Source organism: Symphalangus syndactylus, chromosome 7 (assembly GCF_028878055.3).
Source record: "Symphalangus syndactylus isolate Jambi chromosome 7, NHGRI_mSymSyn1-v2.1_pri, whole genome shotgun sequence".
In the NCBI taxonomy this organism is placed as follows: Eukaryota; Metazoa; Chordata; class Mammalia; order Primates; family Hylobatidae; genus Symphalangus; species Symphalangus syndactylus.
Window position 1 is genome coordinate 138,546,857 of NC_072429.2, and position 12,691 is coordinate 138,559,547.

The 12,691-nt window shown below is 49.2% G+C and overlaps 1 protein-coding gene across 2 annotated transcripts in view; it reads right to left on the reverse strand.

The window, feature by feature from the left end:
• KCNK9 (potassium two pore domain channel subfamily K member 9) overlaps positions 1-12,691 on the reverse strand; it is a 104,019-nt gene that overhangs the window by 13,208 nt on the left and 78,120 nt on the right. For both annotated transcript variants that reach the window (XR_008659122.1, XM_055287350.2), the window contains exon 2: positions 4,259-5,100. Coding sequence is in view for 1 of the 2 variants with exons in the window: in XM_055287350.2 (XP_055143325.1) it covers positions 4,259-5,100 (842 nt within the window). In the remaining variant the exon portion in view is untranslated. The remainder of the gene's footprint in view (positions 1-4,258; positions 5,101-12,691) is intronic.

A 12,691-nucleotide genomic window follows, 5' to 3' on the forward strand; every position in this document is an offset into this window, starting at 1 on the left:
ATTACAAGAAGAAATGGAGCCATACGCCTCAGTGATGGTGGGTTTTTTGGTCATTTTCTCGTTGCTCACCTCCCTCTCCCGGCCAATGTGCACAGACAAGGGAGGCCTCTGAGAAACCCTGTTCTTCCCTCCAGCTTCCAGCTGCAAGTGATTGTCAATGAGAATCAGGACCCATCGGCTTCCAGATATGGATGAGGCAGAGAAAAACAACCGGCCTAGGCTTATCTGCAAGCTTCTCATACTGTCCCAATGTTCTCTTAAGGCCCTGTGCACAGATAAGGAACAGGTGAGCTGAGATTCATCCATGTCCCTCCCTTTGATGGGTGGGGTTTTAATGAGCACCTCCCAAGGAGGCTTTTGTGGGCAGTGGTCTAAGTCCGTTTGCCAACTCTCCTGAAAGGATGATGGACCCCAGTGGGAATCCTGGGCTGCAAATTGGCTGCTGTGACCATGCCTGAATGCAGGCATTCCCCTCCCAATCAGCCATGCACAGTGGGAGCGTGCAGATGCTTCCAAGGGGGTTCACATGTAGAGCCAGGCAGCTCACTGTGCTTAAGGGGCTGTTGCCAGGATTTGAAGACGAAGCAGTGCAGGCGGAAAGAACAGATCTGATACTAGCTGTAGGGATAACCAAGTATCTCAAAACCCAGAGGGGTTGGTTCAGTCCTACATAAAAGAGTCTAACAGGCTGAAGGCCAACACGGCACTTTCCACCCAGAATGGGTGCAATGAGGATTATAGCAGGATGGTCTCTAGCAAGTGTTGCCCCCAGGGGTCTTAGAGAGATTACTCTCACTTGAACTCTTTTCAACTAAGAGTGCTCAATCTTCATCTATCCACTCCAAATATAGGAGGAAGGTGGGGGGTGGTACTGATGATCCCTAAGTACCTACAAGGCATGTTGATTTCTAGGTACTGGCTGGTGGGCTGACCTTGGGTGATTCTGGTAGCACGTGGCTCTTCCTGAGCTCATTCTAACAGAAGTTGAACCCTACATCCAAACAGCCTGCCGTGACTTGGACCACCTTGCTGAATGGGCATGGTTAACTGGGAGAAGGGTATGAGAATCACTTAGATGAAAGAAAGAAATTACTAGGTGCAAGAGGGAGGAAGAGAGGCCTGGGGCTAAGAAACTAAAATCGTCCAGCAACAAGAGATCTTCAGAAGGCTGTAAATAGCAACAGAAGTAGCCAGGAAAATGGTAGAATCTAGGTCTTCCCACTGATTTCTCTATCTCTGTGACCTTTAGATAAGTGTTCACCTCTGAACCTCAATGTCCTCCTCTGAAAATAAAGGCTGACTTGGACCAAGCTTCCTCCTGGCTTTGAGGATCTGATTCTAATGCTGATTGAATGGTAGAAGTTGGGCATCTCTGCTTAGTGCTGTTTTATTAAGAAAGAACCCTGAACCCTTAACTTGGCCCCTGCCCTCCCCACTCTGAGACCATTTCATGATATACCTAGATATCTCCTTGGCCAGAGACCACAGTAGGGAAGAGATGGACCATCTGAGCAAAAAATGAACATCACCAAGCAAACCAAGATTTGCCTCCATCCCCTAAACACTGACCATAAACAAGGATGTTTAACTTTGAAAGAAGACTCAGTGACCATCCTTCAAAGGGCTAAACTGGCAGCAAAGAGAAGACATAGGAGGGAAATAGAGCCAAGATAAATTACAAGTTGCCTCAGATACTTATGTCAGTGGTCATGTAAGGAGAAAAGACTTCATCCTATAATCCTTAATCCTGTAGAATAGAGAATGTCTTCTATAGTTCCTGGGAATAGAGAAGCTCCTTGTTACTCGAGGCATTCAAGCAGAAGTATGGCTCCTATATGACCAACTTGACATGGATAGTGTAGTGGGGAAACCAGCTCTGTATGCAAGGTGGTCTCAGCGTCCCTTTAATTGGCTCCAAGGGCCTGCTGCATGCCCCCAGTGGGGAAAAAGGCAGGCACCCTCCTCCGAGGGCTGAGTTAGGACATGGTGGTGTGAAATCAGCTCCTTGGACTCTCCTGGGCTCCAGACTGAGACACCTGTCTCAGTTCTGTCAACAGCCAGGCTGTGACACTGAGCAAATCACCCTCTCAGTGCCTTGGTGTTGTCATAGATCAGATCACACCCCCCAACCATTTGAAGGCACCTCGTACAAAGGTTTTCATGAGAACCCCACATTTATTCCAGGCACACTCTTCTGAAGCATAAAGCATTCTGCAAATGCATTAGGGCTTTTATACCTCTGACCCCCTAGAGTCAACAATCTCATCCAAGAAAAAAAAAAAAAAATTGGACTGCTGCTATTCTCTGGACAGATTTTAGAGCCCCAAGTAGGGCCTCCCATAAAACAAAATCTTAAAACAAGTGAATCAATAAAGACCTTGAAGGTTGAGAACTGTCAACTTTGGCCTAGAGAATCTGAGGTTCGCAGACTCCTTCGAAGGCCCTGTGTCCTGGACGAAGGGGAAATTTCAACATGGGATGTAGCATTAAAGTACATGCACAGCCTTTTCAGAGGAGTCTTGAATGCTCCAGTGTTTCAGCCCATTGGCCCAAATGCTTGGGACTGGTGGCATTCAGGTGTTGTCTCCTTTAAGAAATCCTGTAGGTCTACTCTTTCTAGGGAGCAAAGCCTCCTTTTTGGGAGATCTCGTTGGGGCCTTGAGACAGGCCAGTAAACCGTGTTCCTTCTGAGTATAGCCAAGGTCCATTTCCATGCAAGAGCCATGAACTTCGTTTACAAAAGAGGAATGGGAGGATGGATGAATGGGTGATTTTTAGAAAATGGCAGGGATGGTAATGAGGGAAATTAAAGTCCCCTCAGTGAATTTGGAGATCAAACTGTCCTTTAATCCTGTTACTATAAGAGCCTCCAATGTGCCATATTCTACAGCCTGAACTACCCCCACCCCCTCCCCCAAGAGGATAGCAGGTCTTCCGTTTGGGGTCATCCCCTATTGAGAGTAGGGAGGAATTTCTACACTACTCAGACAAAATTGTCCCCTGAGATTGGCAAGTTCCCAGTAGGCCAAGACATAGCTCCTTGCCTCTAAGCTCTTCCTGAGACCAATGTGAACTTCTTTACCCTATTTACAAATCAAATGCAATTAGAGACGATATTTCTTGAAATAGATATGTATTTTTAATGAGGAATGCCCTGTCAATTTTCATGAGGAAAAGGAATCACAGCCACATACTAATACCCATTCTCACCCAAGCATTCCAACACTATAATTCTTATTTATGCAGGTAGGTGCTGCACAAAATCATCAATAAGAGGGAAATAGATACTCTGGGATTCCAACAATTTTCCCGTTTCCCCTGACAATTCCAGTTGCATGGTAAATTGTTGGAACTGGAGGTGACAAAATTAAAAATGTCTTTTATAAGTTAATGTTATTGGCTTTGGATTATACCATTTCTAGTTTTCTTGTTGATAGTGCATACCAGTTTAACAAAGTGCATGCTTTTTAAAAAATGTTTGAACTGGCAAGCTAAAATGATCTGGGTCTTCTCGCCCACCCGCCCTTAAAAAACATTAATATAATTTAGAACCTAGCATTTAGAAAATATGGCCATGACACATCAGGGATAAGGACTGCTTAATGAAACATGCTTGATTTGGCAAAAGACGATAAATCAAAAACCTTGTGGGTTTTGTCTTTCCGTTTTGTTTGGAAGCAGCCAAAAGCAGGCTATGATGTGTGATGGGAAAGAAAACGGAATACCTAATACTTCCCGTTTTGTCACGACACACGTGCACACAGAAGCGCACACACAACACACACACACACACACACAGTCACTCAGTCCTTACGGAGGAAAAGAGAAAGGAGTTAGGTCAGAGACACCACTAAGGGTGGGCGATTGAAGGCTGAGCGTGATGTGCAGCTTTGGGGTGGGTATCCTCTCAGCTGTCTCCGTGGTCTTGGTCTCACATCTGTCCCGGGAAAACCACTGCAGAGATGGGGTGGGTGGGGTGAGAAATGTAAGGCATAGTCTGCTGGGAAGGAAGGAGGAGATCCATGCTTCATGCTCAGATGTTTCAGAGGAGGATGGGCCTGTATTTCCCTTTTGGCCTGCCCTGTCTGGCTGGAAAGGTGGGGGAAAATGAGACCAAGAGACCAAGAAAGGAGGAAGGAAAGAAAGTAATAATGATGACAATAATAATAATAAATAAATAAGAAAAGACGAGTTGGACCAATGGAAATTAACACCAACTATGACAAATGACTTCTCTGTCCCATTTCCCTCCCCACACCTAAACGGACTTCCGGCGTTTCATCAGCCTCTGGTGGTCGGTAAAGCTGTGTAACCCAGGAGAGATGGAGCTAATAGGCGATGGGAAGAGGCTGTTTTTTAATGTGCTTGGTGAGATCTCCTCAATCTTGTAAGAGATGGAGTGGAAGTAGTGGGGGGCAAGCTTGGCACTGAAGGAGTTCTGCGGAGCCACCGAGCGGCCGCCATAGTCCTGCGAGCGGTAGCAGGTGCAGGAGCACACAGACTGCAGGTCCGGGACGTCCGCCTTGTACCTGGGCCGGCTGGGCCGCGGCTCCTCAGGGATGTGAATGACCATGCTGTTGCGGTTTCCGGCGAGGGATGCCCTCTCTTCAGCATCCCGCCGCTCATCTTCACTGTTCATGGTCAAGAACCTGAGGACGACCAGGTTGAGGAAGGCCCCGATGACCGTCAGCCCCACCAGGATATACATAAAGCTAAAGGCCACGTAGAGCGGCTTCTTCTGCAAGGCGCCCTTGGTCTGCAGGGCCACGTAGTCCCCGAACCCAATGGTAGTCAACGTGATGAAGCAGTAGTAGTAGGCGTGGAAGAAGCTCCACTCCTCACACTGGGAGAAGGCGGCCGCCCCGATGCACAGCGTCCCCATGCAGGAGAAGAAGCCCACAGTCACCATGTTCTCCATAGACACGTCAGTGTTGCGCATGCCACAGCACTTCTTAATGCGCTTCAGCAGGTAGCGCACGAAGGTGTTCATGCGCTCGCCCAGGCTCTGGAACATGACCAGCGTCAGCGGGATGCCCAGCACAGCGTAGAACATGCAGAAGGCCTTGCCCGCATCGGTGCCAGGTGCAGCGTGCCCATAACCTGTGGGAAGGGGATGAGAAGAACAGAGAGAGCAAGTGAGGAGGGGTCTAGGGGTTGGGGGAAGGGGGGTCGACTTGGTGCAGTGCAATGCAGAGGGACCTGGTACTGGTAGAGGGGCATGGCCATATCTTGGAGGGAAGAGAACAAAGGAGAGCCACTTTCTTAGAAGTCACATGAGGTTGGGGGATGGCGGGGGGGTAGGAACATTTCAGTAGGGAGGGGATTTGGGATGTGCTGGGATGCAAGGGAAGAGAAAAAGAAGAACCAATGTCACTTGCAATATGCCACTGAGAGGGGATGGAGGAACGTTCTAATGCCATCTTGGAGCCACATAAAGCCTTTAAAAAGAAAAAAAAGCAGATTCACTACTAAGAGAACTCCCAAAGTACCAAGCCCAAGGGAGAAACCTCTCTATGTCCACGATGGATTGACATGAAGAGTGCATTTTCAAAGAATGACACCTGCCATGGGCCAGGCACGGTGCTGAATCCTCTTACATACATCACCTCATTCTAGCCTCTAAACAGCCACGATGATTCCAACCCCACTGACAAGAAAACTGAGTTGGTTACTTAATAGCAGGGTAGCTTGATTTCTTCAGAGTTGGGATTTCAGCCCAGAGTTTTCAACTGCCAAGAATGAGGCTCAAAAGCAGAGACTTTGAATCAAGAGAGGCAATTGTTGAGTGAGATGTAAATGCCACGAAGGCATACCGTTAAAAACGTTTTGTTCGCTGCTGTATTCCCCCATACCTAGAAAGTAAAATATTTATTTAATAAAGGAATGAATAAATTTGCACCACTTGATGAATGGAGCCTGGATAGAAATGAGGAAACAACCCTTAAAGACCTTATGTGTGTAAGTACTTCTGAAATTCTTGATGCAACTTCATTGCGTGGTTGCTGCAGGGAATCCAAGTCAAGCCTGTATTTCCTCACATTCGAATGAAGGCAATGATGTTGAATAGGTGAAGTCAGCTGCAGGGTCACCCAAGCTGGTCAGCGACAATGTCAGAACCAGGATGGGATCTTCCCAATATGGCAGAAGGAACAAGAGACTCAGTAGGTTCAAACTGTGGGACTAACACTACCCAGAATAAAAACCTGGATCATGGACAACGTTTGGAATGAAATTTTGAAGGATGTACCTGGTCTTCCAACATCTAAAATCCTGTCCATCAAGACAGATTTCCCTGATGGGACCCTGTCACATATTCATGGTCACTTAGCTTGCTTCTTTACCTTGGGTTCCATAAGCTTTTCCAAACCCATGTGTCTTTATCTGTTACATGGGATAATTGTTCTTAGGTGGCGTTGTATGGATCTGCCGAGAATCAGACAGCTCCTAGCCCAGAGTCTGATACACAGTAGGGACCTACCAGACCCCAGGATCCTCTACCACTCCCTCCCGCAGGAAGCTGCCTCTGACTGCTCTAGCTCACACTTCTCCATCAGGGCTTCACTGCCTGTGGCGTGAATATGTGCCATGACCTACCTACCCCCATGGGCCAAACTCTCACTTGAAAAATGACATCACATGTTTGCCTCCAGAAGGCCTTCTCCCCATCCTCTCTGGCCCTCAATCCCAGCTAGTGCTGAGCTCTGACACCCCTCTGAAACCCCTTAGTCCTTATGAAAAAAGAGATGATATGACAAAGTTAGGCCAGAAAGGACAGGGTGGTTTTCCTTTCCTAACAGGAAACAGAAAAGCTGAAATAATAGATATATCGATTGAAATTATCCAATCTGAAGAGCAGAGAGGAATAAAGATTGAAAATAAAGCCTGGAAGGAGCTGTAGGGCAATATCATAAGGTGTCCTAGAAGGAAAGAGAATGAGACAAAAAGAAGGAATAATGGCCAAAAGTAGCCAAATTTAGGTTGGGCACAGTGCTTCACGCCTGTACTCCCAGCACTTTGGGAGACCAAGGCAGGTGGATCACTTGAGGCCAGGAGTTTGAGACCAGCCTGGCCAACATGGTGAAACCCCATCTCTACTAATTTTGTAAAAATACAAAAATTAGCCAGGTGTGGTGGCATGCACCTGTAGTCCTAACTACACAGGAGGCTGAGGAAGGAGAATCACTTGAACCCAGGAGGTGGAGGTTGCAATGAGCCATGATTGTGCCACTGCACTCCAACCTGGGTGACAGAGTGAGACTCCATCTCAAAAAAAAAAAAAAAAAAAAAAAAAAGCCAAATCTGATGAAAGACACAAACGTATAGATTCAAGAAGCTCAGTGAACCCCAGTCAGGACAAATACAAAGAAAACCACATGCCAGAGTCAAGCTGCTTAAAGTCAGAGAAAATAATGAAAGTAGCCAGGGAAAAATAATATACCACATACAGGGGAACAACAATATAATATTGCTTACTTCTAAACATAAGCAACAGAGGCCAGGAAGCATGGCTGTAAAGAACTAAGACTGCTCACTGAGAATTCCATATCCAGAGAAATTATCCTTCAAGAAAGGCAAAACAAAGACATTTTCAAATGAAGTAAAACTAAGAGAGCTCATTACCAGCATATCTGCACAATAAGATTACTGAAGGCCGCTCTGTCTGGGGAGAAGGACACCAGATGGAAACTTAAGTCTTCAGGAAAGAAGGCACATCTTGGCAAACAAGTAGGGTAAACATAAAAGATGCAGGGGTGGGAATCCTACTGTATCTCCATATAGCTCACCTGTAGAGCTGATACGAAAAAAGCCAGCCGGAATGCTGGAGAATAAAAGAGGTTGTTGGAAACTTATTAAGTGCTAATGTTCCACATGTGATATATTTACTGGAAGAAATCAACACGGCATTTTCTGGGTCAAAAACTGCATACCAGGTGCCAGGGTCCCCCACCCCGACTTCTGTTCCTGCTGATAAAAATAAGCAGTTTGCCTTGACAGGGCTTGGACAGCAGTACGCTGGTATGTCCTGTCTCAGGCTTATGTCAATTCTCCTGCTGTCTTACTAGAGCATGAAAGAACCTGATCATTGACACACCATAGTGTTTCTCACTGGTCCACTGCATCGATGACATCCCTTGGTAAGACACGTGCATAAGAGAGTATGGGAGATGAACAGCGCTGAGGTTCGGGGGTCTTCCCCATTAACACATTTCCTGGGGGCCCAGTGGTCTGGGGAACAGGACCATTCACTCTCAAGTGAGACAAGTTTCAGGACTCCCACGGCCTTCTAGGGAAAAGAAGGTGGTACAGGGTATCCTCCACTGTCCTATTTAGGCGGTCCCAGTCACACCCTGCTCTCTACCCTGGGAGCTACATCAAGTGTCCCTTTGCCTTCTGGTTTCCAGTTAGGTGTGTCCAATGGACAGCCCCAGTAGATCAGAGGAAGGGAAGAGGAGGAGGACTTCAGCAATTAGCCGCATCTGTCAGCAGGCTTACAGCAGCTACTCTCTACAAGTTCCAGGAACTGCACCCTTGGCATGTTAATAGCTCTCCACTGCTGCTCCACATGCCCCTCATTGCTTCCCCCCAACCCTGCTTATGTGCTTACGTGCTCAAGAAGAATTTATAAATAGCCCATTTATTAATCATTCAGTGTGACAGCGCTATTTCCTGCAGAGACCCTGTTATGCCATCTATTTTCCCCTGGGTCTGCTTAACAAATCAGCTTATGATAGAACACTACAGGTACTGTGTACAAACAGGTCTGCGAATATCAAGTCCACATGTCAGATGTTCACAAATACCTGTACAGAACACACATATACGGCATCTATGAAGACTTCAGAGTATACACAGTGTACACTTGGAACCTAATGTGTAGAATAACGGCACATGTGACATAGTAGCACACTATATACAGATAGATTAGGCCAAGAGGCACATATAACTACAGCACACCCATATTCACCAGCAAATATTGTCTATGCAGTGTGTGTGCCTGTAGAACACACATGACACAGGCTGTGTATGTGCCACACCTATGTATATGCTGCAGACTGCACATGTTTTAGTAGCACACACCATGTCCACAGATTATATGTAGAAGATACAATAAAGAACATAAAAAATGCATGTATGCTGGACACGTGACACAGAAGATGGCCTCTAAGCTATTCCCAAGAGGAGGATGAGGTACAAATCTAACGCATTCCCCCAGCACCTGTGTGACAACTCAAGTCCTGAGAAGCTATTTTTTTCCCACGTGCAAATGAACGTATCCCAGCATCACCCGCCCAGGGGTCAGAAGATATACTCATTCATCTACTATGCAGACATCTCCATTGACTGTGCCCTGGGACCTGCTCTTGGCACAGGAGATTCCACAAAAACTTCTTTCCTGGAAATCTCCCAAGGGGATCCAGCCAGCCTGTACCAGGAGCCCTGCCCAGGGCCCAACACATGCAGGTGCAGATAGAGGCTGGGGCTTGGATGTGGAAAGCCCACAGGTGACCCCTGGGCTGTCTGTTCCTGGTTACCTCCTATCCCACCTGTGAACTCAGGAACAACACATGCCCAGGTGGATTTTCCCTCTAGGACTCCAGGCTCCTACAGTACCCTACCACCCCCTCCCCCAACCCCCAGGCACTACAAGGTGGTGACCTTCTCCATCTCTGAGGACCACAGAGGTGGCAGAATCTCAGAAGTCCCACCCACCACTGGCCACCCTTCCCTCATCATAAAGGGATCACTTATCCCTTTGGCAATGAGACCAAAATTCAGGAGGCACACACAGGGCACCGAAGGTAGAGATAATGAAACCAGGACTCCCGGAGGGGCGCCTCGGACTGCGTGTGAGATCTAGCCGAGCAGCCTCAGTCACTCAAACCGCTTCACAGACGTGTAAGATGAGGCTGCAGGAGGGAGATTGGGCCAACTCACAGCCGCCCCGCAAGAGGCCACATCATCCTTACCCAACCCAATGCCTGGCACCCCCTACAGGCACCCAGCCAACAGCAGGGCCCTAAGCCAGAGCCCCACCAGCTGAGGAATGCAAAGACCACACACAGGGTACAAAGCCCCTGCACACAAGGGACACAGCCAGCCCACACTGCTCATCTCCAGAGCTTCACCGCCTGTTTTGCTGACATCTAGGCGGATGCTGAGTTAGAGACATGCCTGCCTTTGGGACCTGGTACTGGTCCAGATGGTCACAAGAAGTGAGGCCTCTGGGTGTGAGGTTAACCATAGTGGCGCTGTTGACAGACAGCACCGACAGCCTGAAATTCGGTTTCCAGCAGTGCTCACACAGCAGCGGCATCCCCCACACCATCCTTCCCAAGAATTCCAGGATGCCGGCACGGTTCAGGGACCCTGGAGGGAGCTTACAGTCGGTTCCGGTTGAGTGGCTGTCCCAGCTTTCTTAGCCCGCCTGGCCCCTGCATCACTCAGTGCTTTGGGCTCTAGGGTCCTGCTCTCGCCTACGACCCGCCCTCCCCTGCCTGCTCAGCTTTGCCGACAGGTGGCAGTGCCCAGGACCAGGCAGGGTGGGTAGATGTGAGTGGTGAAGGAGATCCAGGAAGACCCCCAGCTCAGCCCAGCCCATGTCCCAGCACATGGAACCAACCCCTCGAGTGCAGCCCCACCCAGGGGTCTGGAGCATCCTAGGTCCCCTGCTAAGTGAAGCCAGCCCTAGAAGAGAAGCTCCAGTTCACCTGGCCCATCTCCACAGTCAGAGACAACTGACGCCCGGGGGCCAGTGATGCCCAACTCCACAGGGCAGGCCGGTGACGGGGTTCCTGCCCTACAGATCTGGAAAGGGGACAGTCATTGTAAAAATGGCAAAGCCCACTTGGAAAAGCTGACTCTGCACTATGCACCATGACTACTGAGCACCCTGGGAGGACCCCTCTGCTTCCTTATCTGTGAAATGGGGCGGAGGACGTGCATCAGAGCAGAATGAGAATCAGGCCCTTCCCAGATTTGGCCAAATTCATGGGCCCCCTCACCGAGAGCTAGGCCCTGCAGCCTCTGAGCTGAGCCCCACTTCCAGCCCCTAAGCGCCTTCCAGCCCCTAAGGGCCCATGTGGATCTGTAGCCAACGATGTCTGGGCCCAAGGGAACTGACAGCCTGCCTGCTTCCACAGGGCCTTCTTAGCTGGTTACTAGGTGCCTCTTCCAGCCCCGGACCCTGGTGGAAGGCTGGGGGCTCCCAGGATAGCACCCACAGGCTGTACTCCTCACCTATCCAGACACTGACTGGCCCTGCTGGGGAGTCACAGCCTGGGCCACCTTGGGCCAGACCGTGAGCTCCCGAGGAGAGCAGAGCCCACTCCTGACACAGCTGTGCAATCCCACAGCCCAGCATGGAGGAGAAGGCAACACGTGGTATCTCCAGATGCCTCGCTGTGCAAGTGACTTCCATCTTCCCAGGCCTGCCTGGAAGTCCCAGCCAATCCCTAAGCCCAGGGCCCAAGGTGGCTGGGGGCAGCTTTGCCCAAGACACAGCATCACCCAGCCTGATTTTCATGGCCTCTTTAATATACTTAGTGGGTCTCTTTGATCTGTCCTGGGAGAGGCTTTGCAGAGAAGCAGCCTTCATCTCTGCTGCAGCTGGCTAACAAAACAGGAAAAAAAAAAAATAGGCTCCATCTTCCCAGAGGGGAGAGAGGCAGAGGACAAGGATAATAAAACTAATCATTTATATTAGGTCTGGAGCTCCCCAAAAAACCAGCTGTGGCTGGAAGGCAGCACTCACTTCAAGACACCTGCCACTCCCCAGGGGCTCCTGCAAGAGTTCCCAGAAGTCATGGCAGCCACCAGGTACCAGAAGCTTCCCAGCTTCTTCTGTTCTGAACAGCATTATTTCACTTAAAGACACTCTAAGCACATGGGACATAGTAGTACAAGATGCATACTATATACATGTAGGTTAGACCATAAGAGGCACCTGTTCTGAGCTCCATATTTTAATTAAAGACACTCAAAGTATCCAGTGGGCTGTCCGCACTGGAAAAAGGCAAATAGGGCCGCCTGGGCCAGGTGGACTGCAGACCAGCCTCGTTCCTGCACTCCAGCACTCAAGAGCTGTCTGTGGCTCCCCATGTCCCCCCTGGCAATCTACGTACACCCACACCTGACCATGAGTGACCTTCACAGACTTAAAGGGTAAAACCTCTGCCGTCCACTGTGGAGCTTATTCAGGGGAGAGGTAGATAGAGCAGGGCCTTTACCTTCCTGCCTCTGCAGCATTACTACGCCCCGGCCATTACCCCACTTACCTGATCCCAGAAGCCATCAAGCTGAGCTTTGAATTCCCACTGCAGTGGGGTGGAGGAGCTCAGCCCCTGGTGTCAGGCCAGTCCAGGTTTGAGCCCTGACCGTGCCCTCATAGGGACTGTGGATGGTCACCTCCCTCCCTCCCTGGACCTCTTTCTCTTCTGTCACTGCAACCCCAGTCTCCCAGGGAGCCTGGCTGTTCCAGGAGCTGGAGCCACTGTCGTGCAGGTGAGGGGTGCCCATGCCTGTCTACCCCAGCCCACAGTTCCCTGGGACAGGCTGCCCAGCACGGGAAGGAGATGGCCATACAAGTATTTAGGCACTGAGAAATTTCCTGCTGGAAGACAATGAAATATTTATAAAGGACATGCAAAGTGTGTGCTGGTAAGAATTAAAACAGCCACAAATTCCATTAAAG